The sequence below is a fragment of the Meleagris gallopavo genome, chromosome 11 (assembly GCF_000146605.3).
Source record: "Meleagris gallopavo isolate NT-WF06-2002-E0010 breed Aviagen turkey brand Nicholas breeding stock chromosome 11, Turkey_5.1, whole genome shotgun sequence".
NCBI classification, from domain to species: Eukaryota; Metazoa; Chordata; class Aves; order Galliformes; family Phasianidae; genus Meleagris; species Meleagris gallopavo.
The window spans coordinates 14,170,861-14,179,474 of NC_015021.2; the positions used below are offsets into that span (position 1 = coordinate 14,170,861).

General features: G+C 52.7%; 1 protein-coding gene across 1 annotated transcript; it reads right to left on the reverse strand.

Annotated features, from left to right (window-relative positions):
* Positions 1 to 3,777: 3,777 nt before the first annotated feature.
* Positions 3,778 to 8,177, reverse strand: PDCD1 (programmed cell death 1). Its single transcript, XM_010716764.3, has 5 exons — positions 7,898 to 8,177; positions 6,334 to 6,663; positions 5,530 to 5,685; positions 5,211 to 5,245; positions 3,778 to 4,543 (listed from the first exon to the last, which is right to left on the reverse strand). The coding sequence occupies exons 1-5, from the start codon at positions 8,073 to 8,075 to the stop codon at positions 4,325 to 4,327; spliced, it is 918 nt and encodes a 305-aa protein (XP_010715066.3). The 5' UTR covers positions 8,076 to 8,177; the 3' UTR covers positions 3,778 to 4,324.
* Positions 8,178 to 8,614: the final 437 nt, after the last annotated feature.

An 8,614-nucleotide genomic window follows, 5' to 3' on the forward strand; every position in this document is an offset into this window, starting at 1 on the left:
AGATAGGACACACATCACCCCAGCCATCAGACTGCCCAGGAGCCCTACTGGGGAGGATGCAGGAATTCCCCAGCACTGCTACAATGCAGTTTGACACAAAGTCATCAGCAACAGGGTGACAGGGATGGAGCCACCACTCCGCAACACCTGTCCAGCCCTTCATGCTTTAGACACTGAGATTTACCCCATGGGATGGATATGGGGAGGAGGGGAGGGTGGAAAGATGTTTCTCTTTTGTTGCAAGAGCCTTTTGAGCAGGAGGAGCCCCCTGTGCAGGAAGTCCTCTCTGTGGGAATTTACGTTCACCCAAACAAACCCATCACTCCACCTGGGGGATGTGGGTTTGAGCCTCAGCTCTTACCCTCAATTCTTCTGCCATGTCAAGGAGGGAGGCTCCGGTGGGTTCCTTCTGCCCCTCAGGCTCAGGGCTGTTGGACGAGCACCTCCAAAATACCACTGTCATGGAAAGCATCCTCCACTACATCACGGCAATTCAACTCAGATCATGACTCGGTGCACACCGAGCCCGTGCTCTCAGCAAAGGAGCCCAGCGCTGCTCCCTGTCACAGCCCTGCACTCACCAATGCTGCAGGGACTTTCCTAAAACCACCCACAGAGCTGAAACTGCTTTGACGTCCTGCTCCACTCGGCGCACACCTCCTGACGCCGTCCCAGCGCTTGCTGCTTACCAGCACCCTCCTGGGAACAAAAGCTCCTGCAGGACCCCCAGCCTGGTCCCAGGGATCAGCCCTGTCCCAGTTCCACCATGGCAAACACCCCTCATCCCAATTCTGGCGTAATTCCCCTGCTGGATGCATCAAGGATACAAAGGCACAGACCCGGAGGTGATTTCCCTGCCACTTTCACACTGCCTGGATTTATTTTTGCCTTTGTCTCCCACTCCCAGGTGAGACGATGTGTGAGGAGAAGGATGCCTTGCCTCCTCTGCATCCAGCTCACATCATGCTAGCATCCCCACCTCCTGCCCAAGTTCCAGCCCTGGTCTGGGGGGATCAATAACTCTTCTTGGGTTTTTTTTCTTGGGTAGCCGTCCACCCACAGTGGGAGAATTTCCTATTTCCCTAATTTGCTTATGAGAATGTCGTATAGTGCTGCACGCAGATAGTATCACTCCCGGTTTCCCTGCACCGCCCAGCCAGTCACCCTAATGAAAAGAAAATTAGATTGGTCTGACACAATTTGTTCCTGCTAGCTCTGTGCTCTCAGCCCCACTGTTGCCCTCTCAGTGTTTATCGCTTGGTGGCCATACTAATTTGTTCCAGCAGTGTTCTGGGTACGAAGGCTGACTCATCTAGAGCTTCCTGTATCCTTTTTTCCCTTTTCTTGAAGAGAACAATGAATTGGGCATCCATATCCTCCCAGGACCCAGCACCACTCCACATGTCTCCATCCTCTCCTCCTATTTTTGCCGCTGTTGTCACTGAACGCTTGTCACCTTGTTCTCTATGGACAAGCACTGGCTGTAGCATCCCTTCCAGGCTGAGCTGTTTTCATAGTTGAGCCTTTAGGGAAAGCAAGTCCACCTCTCCCAGGATCATTTGAGGCAAGGAAAATCAGGTCCCACAGAAATGGGGATAGGCAGAGGGGATATTGCCCCTTTACCCCCCATGTTTTGAATGGAGATGGATGCTGAGCAGGAGGAGAGATACAAAGGAGGCACTGTCTGTGAAAACACCAGTGAGTACCACCTCAAATGGGTTTTGGTGCTCTGGTGGCCTCATGGAGGTCCCTCTGGAGTAAGGAGGGAGCTCAGACCCTCCAAGGAGACCCTTTCCAGTGTAATGGCAGCAGGATTGCTGTCGGGGTGTCCCAACCACCCCAGTCACCTACCCAGCCCCTCCAGCAGCATCCCACCAAAGACAGGAAGAGAAAGGAGAAACCATGGAGCCAACTGAAAACAAAACTAGAGAAAGCAAAATGAGAGCAGCAGGAGGAAATACAGATGTGCTGTGAGCCTCCAGCAGGCTCAGTCACAGATAGGGCATGGATCTCAGAGGAATGGGATGGGATGGAAGAGATGTGATGGGCCTGAACCCATCACAACATACCAGGGCAGTGCAAGCAGAGGAGGGGAGAGAATTGGGAAACCTGCCCAGCACCATCTCACTTCAGCCAATCCGTTCCAGAACCAACAGCCTCTTTCCCACCCAGACAAGGCCACAGAGATGCTCCCTTGTCATTGTGTCTGACAGGTCAGTCATGAAAAGCCTCTTCCAGCCTGACTCCTCCAAAACAGAAAACACTGCTCTGAAAAATCCCCACTCTCAACACTTATAAGTGACCAGGATATGGCTTGCATATAAGTGACTTTAATGGCACATAGCCTTACTATCCCTTCTTCTCTCTCTACAATGTTTCATTTTGCAGAAACAATACTTTGCTGTTTCATGGCGTAGCTCCCCTTGAAGATGCTCCTGCATCAGCAAGAGAGGATTTCCTCTCTATCTTTCCACCTACTTCTCTCAAAATTCTAACTTTGGGGCCAGGGCTTCTTTAAGGGATGATTGCTCCCATGTTCCCAATCCCCTTTAATCATGGCTAGTGTACTTAAGGAGAGGCTGCAGGCGATCCTGCATGGCATGCACCCTGCTGCGTGGCTGGAGCTGGTTTATGGGATGGTATGATACCCATTTTGGGGGCACTGTGTGCTCAAGGGATGCTCAGCTGGGGGTCTAAAACCTGTATCATGCCTTAAATTCTTTTAACAATGAGCAGCAGCTACAGAAGGCCAGTCCTGTTGGGCTAGCAGCACTCTACCCTGCTAATGAGGATGGGAGATGATGCCTGGAGCATAGCTTCACAGCACCACTGACGCACCCGCTGCCCCAGAAGGCAGGAGGAAAAAATGAAGCAGTCTCACTCTCCTGCTAGCACTGTATCTTACAGGAAAGGCAGAACCAAAACTGCTGACTGAACTCCTGCTTCTTGCTTGCTATAGCTGACTCCTTTCCCAACCATCATGCTGCCGGAGTCGTGGCACGATGCTGCTCCTGCAACGAGCCCACGGGAGCTGAGCTGCATGTCAACATGAGTAAGTGTGGTGTGAGCTGCACACTGCCCTGTGGAGCCAAGGGGAGAGTAAGTATGGCTACCAGCTCCATTGTCCTGCCCTAAGGAGGGATGGAAGCCTTCCTGGATGGGTGTTCACCTGATGTGATCTGCTCTGGATGCTTCTGATGGACGTCACAGCTCCAACAAGGCATTGATCATAGTGCCTGCACCCTCCCCCCATGCATGAGCAGCCCCTCTCAAGGCTATGTGAGTTATTTGGGGCAACAAAAACAGAAAGTTGCTGACGGTGCCACCAAGGTGTGAGATGCAAATGATGACTTTGCTTCCGCAGGGTTTCGTGGTCTCCCACCAGGACTCTGCTGCCTCCAAGCTCGCTCTTTTTTAGAGTTTCTCCAGCCTTTAGCAATCATTGCTGCTTTCAGTTTCTATATGCTGTCTATCAGACTGCACATCCCTGGCATTTGCTTTCAAGAGGAGAAACGTAAGTTTAGAGCCAGGCAGCTTCACAGCCAGCACCTCGGAGCCACTTGTCCCTAACTGAGCAGACAGCACGCCCTGCTGAGACCAGCAAAGAGGTGCTGCTTTGTAGATGGGTCTGGGGAGAAGTATGTTCTCTGAATTATTAAGAGCAGCTCTGTGGAAGAACAGCTCACTTATCACGCAGCAAGGCCCTGGAACCACAACAGACACCCACACCTACCGGCTGCCAGGAGCCGTTATTTGCCTGCCCACGCACGTGCCATCAGAAGTCAACAAACAGCCCTGGTGTCAAACCCTTTATTCATCCCCATGGCCGGATCTGGTTCCTTCCAGGCACAGCATCCCCATCCCAGGGTTTCCCAGGATGCCCGGCAGTGTCCTTCATCCCCGCAGAGGAGGAGAAAAGTGCCTGATGAAGAAAGGAAAGCAACTTTCTGCTTCCCAACAGTCCATTAAATAGCAGTGCATGCAGGAGGCCCTGTGCTGGGACAAGACCTCAGTGTGTGGACATTCTCCAGCACCACCTCTATCCTCACCCTGGGGCTCTCTCCCAAAGCCGTGCTTTGCCAGCAGCATTGGAGGTAGCACAGCCGATGCAGAAACCCCAAGTGAAGGTAAAAACTGAGCACAGCCCCATCGGCATCAGCGAAGAGCAGATGCCCAAAGCACAGCACCAGCATCCAGCAGGGACATGTTCTTGTTCCTTGATGCTCGTTCCATGTCACCAGCACAGCCAGCACTGTCCAACATGAGTTCCAGCACTGAAGCTCATATTCGCTCCATCACTCCAGTCCTTGCACATAGATGGCCCTCAGCAGGCCTGTGAGGGCAGCTGCCACGTCCTCTCATCCTTGTGCCTCTTTCCTCGCTCTGGTGTGACGGGTTTCTCCTCGGGGAAGACAATAGTGGCATACTCAGTCTGCTCAGCTGGGCAGGTCTCAGGGGGCACCTGGCTGCGTGGGTCCCTCTGGAACTCCAGCACACCGTAGTCCACAGTGGACACAGACACCACAGGTGGCTTTGCCTCCTCCTGCAGAGTAAGGACACCCCATCAAGGCAATTCATCCACCATCCAGCGGCACCATTCATCCTCAGCATGAGACCCCATGTACAGCAATTGCCAAAACCAGTGTTTCAGGAGAGTGAGAGCAATGCAAAGGACAGCATTTGCATGGGAAAATCAGACTGTGAGCCTTGGAGTCACCCACAGACATTTCAAGGACCCATTTCCCATCTCTCCATTGTATACCAGTGGCTCAGGATGAGCTTGGGACTGCTTATCCCAGAGAGGGGAGAGCCAAGGGGACCAGCTTGCTGTCGTTAGCTACCTAAAAGGGCTGGAGAGAAAGCACTCTTCTATGCAGTGCCCAGCAAAAGGAAAGAAGGGAATAGGGCAGCAAGAGAAATTCTAGCTGAATATACGGGAGCACTGAGGGAATCTTGTATTTTCTACAACAACACAATCCACCAACAAATAGAACCCCGCTTGGAGCAAAGGTTGGACTAGAGAGGTCCTGTCCTGCCACAGGCAGCTCTTAGATTTTGTGATGGGGCTGTGCTGCAGGTGCAGAGCAGTGGTGGTTGAAGTGCAGGAGAAATTGAGCAGCACCAGGGGAGATAGGGGAAGCAAGAGGCCCGCAAAGCTCTGATAAAGGCAGGGAGGCAACAAGGCAGGGAGCTGGAGGTGGAGAACTCACCACCAGAGTGTTTCCACTCGATGATTTCCGCACATCTGCAAAGTAACACAGTCGGTTAGAAGATGCTTGTGCACCAAGGCAGTGTGAGTATCTGATGCTGACCCTGAGGGCTCGACATCACCCTTACATCCTTAGAAACTGCTACCAAGAGGGCCCAAGCACCCTTCTCCCTCGTCATCCCCAGGGAAAAAACACTTGAGCTTGGGTACAGCAAACCATCCCATGCACCCCAGCCATCCAGCTGTCCCTGGGTCCCAGCCATGTTTCTAGAAGAACCATCGTGCCCTGGTGCACCCCTAGCCCCCTTAGCACAACCCACCTGCCCTCCGGTTGTTGATGATGATGTAGCCAAAGAGCAGCAGCACAATCACACCAGCCAGCAGCAAGGTGCCCAGCAGCACGGCCTTGACGTGGTCTGGAGGGCTACTTTCCTCCTCATTGGGCTCCTCAGTTGTGTTTGGTTTCTCAGAGGCTTCTGCAAGAAGCGTGCAAAAAGTCAGCAGGTCAGGAGCACTGGGCCTCTGGGTGGCAATGGGAGAGTGAAGGACATTCTCAGAAAAGGCTCAGTCCCAGGCTAGCTGCCACAGCCCTGCCACCTCCTCAGGGGTCCTCAATTTGGGCTGATTGGATATTAGGAAAAAGATGGAATATTCAGGTTGGATATTACGAAAAATTTCTTCTCCTAAAGTGTGGTGAGGCACTGGCACAGGCTGCCCAAAGAGGTGGTGGAGTCACCATCCCTGGAGGTGCTCAAGAACCATGGAAACATGGCACTGAGGGACACGGTTTAGTAGGCATGTTGGGGGTGGGTTGGTGTTTGGACAGGATGATCTTAGTAGACTTTTTCCAACCTTTATGATTCTATTAGTTGTGAAAGAAGACTAATTTTTGCAGCGTCTTTTTTTTTATTAAAAGGGAAGGCCATTAGCACACCCATGGGTCAGGGAGTAGGGCAGAGGGAGGGCATTCCTCCAAAACCAACACATGCAAAGCCCCCTGCTCATCCTGTCCTTTGCACAGGTTTGCCCAAAGAAAAGCCAGGCAGTCCTCATCCCTTCCCCAGACAACCCAATGTCCCCACTTGGGGCAGCGCCACAAGGAGACACCAACACCCCAGGCTGACCTGTCACTACCAGCTGGGAATGGTTGCTCTCCACCACTTTGTCAGAGCGGGAGAAGGTGATCAGTCCACAGTAGTAGAAGCCTGAGTCATTCTGATGGAGATTCAGGATCTCCATCTTGAATACAGGAGTGTCGTTGAAGAGCCGATACTTCTCCATCTTTTTCTGGGGGATGTTTCGGATGATCCCGGCAATTTTTTGGGGACTGCTGTTGTTGGTCTTCTGGTACCAGTTGAGGTTGAACTCCAAGCTGGAGTTCTCCATGGAGATGTTGCAGATGAAAGTGGCCGAGCTGCCCACAGGACGAGTTAACACGGCTGGGAAGAGGGTCACTGTTTGGGAGAGAAGGCACAAGGAGATGGCACAGTTACAGCAAGAACCTGGGCAGCGGCAGGCTTTAGGAATAGCCATGCCTCTGTGCCAGTTGTGCTTCTGCCTGCCCTCCCAGCAGCTCCACATGCTTCTCAGCTGCTTTACCGTTAGCTCCTGAAGGCCCATAAAGGGCTTTACAAAAATCTGCTCACAAGCCCAGCCCTGAAACCTGCACCACTCTCAGTGGAGGAAACTACTCTTGGCTACCTACAGTAAACCTACAGGAGCACCTGCACTATGGAAAACAGCCTTTGAGGGCCTTGCTTTGGCTGCTGGAGCCACTGGAGCAGGCAACATCCCAGCACAGAGAAACCAACTCAGCAGGAAGCAGCAGTTGCTGCGTTATTTTTGGATGAGAGCAATAAACAGAAAAGAGAAGCATTTGTCAGATAGGTTGTTTGACCAAGCAGATGGCCCAAACCACCAGAGCTTGGAAAAGTCCCTGCTGAGAAGAAATTCATCTTCCTTTTCAGAAGAAACCACCTGTACTGCTAGCTGCTGGGCGTGGATCAGAAAGAAAGACCTCACGGTTCCTCCGGCGTTAGCCAAAGGCCATAGAAGCAGTCCCTCCAAATCAGAAAAGTTCCTCAATTAGGTGGATCCAAACAGAAGGACATAGGGAGGGAACTTTCCTGGCTCCCATTTGCTGTGACAGTGCCACTAAGTTTTAATGTTAGCAGCGTTCTGAGTTTCTCGCATTTAACAGGAAATATTCAGCAGATTCAGGGCTCTGCTTCCTACTGAGTGCTGCTGTTGGCAATGAATGAACTGCTCAGAGGACAGCCTAAGCAGAAACTGGCTTTACATATGACCCTGCATCTCCCAGGCACCAGCATAATGCCTGTGGAGGGACAGTGACGGGCTTCCATCGGTACAGAACACAGCCAAAGCCACCAAAGGGGGATCCTCCCCGCCCTGTCCAGAGTCACCCAGTCACCCTCCATTCCCCTTCTCTCCCAAAATGTCACCCTGAGCAAAGCCACAGGCTTAGAGAGGGTTGAGCCCACGCCGGAGGAGAAGCCCAAGGGGTGAAAATCAGAGCAGAAAATGCCAGCACCCAACAAACCCAGAAACTCAGCACCAAGCCCAACTCACAGCACAGCTCAAGCATTGCGACCTCGGGATCCGGCCCTTTTCTGCATCCTTTAACCCCATTCCCCAAGCGCACCCCAGACCATTGGGTTTTCCACCTACCCTGGTGGCAGCCAGCCAGCGGAGGGCTGCAGCACAGCAGCAGGACACAGAGGACAACCAGGGCTCCCTCCATGCTGTCCCACATCATCCTTGAGGTGCCAAGAGCCATGGCGGGGTGGCGAGTCCCCTGCTGTGCCGTGTGCCTGTGCCCTGTGCCGCTCGGTGCTTCCTTCCCCATAGCGGTGGTTGGGTGGAAATGAAACGTGACTGCCTCAGCCCCAGAGGGAAACCCGGGCTGCCTCCCGCCCCCAGCTTCCTCCCCATGGGTAGGGAACAGCTGAGCCATGGCCTGGCCCTCCCCCTCCCTGTCTGCTTCCCCAAGGAGGGATGGGCACATGTCCTTGGCCCCAAGGTTGGCCCGTATGTGGAAGGGGAGTCTAAGGCTTCTTCTGGGTGCTGGTGGGGTGTAGGGGGGCACGTGGCACTGAGAAGCCAGGAGTTGCCGTCAACTGGCTGCTCCCAGTGGGAAGGGATGGGGAGAGGAGAAAGAGAAGGAGAGAAGGAGAAAAGAGCAAGAAGAAAAAGAGATGAAAAAAAATGGGGAAGAGAGAAGGAGGAGAAAAGAAGTAAAGGAGATGCAGAAAAGAATGGTGAGGATGAGGAGGAGAAAGAGAAAAGAGAAAGAAAAAAAAAGAAATACAAGGAAAAGAAGAAAAGGAGATGGGGAAAAAGACAATGAGGAGAAAAGGAGAAGAGATGGAGAAAAAGATGAGGAGA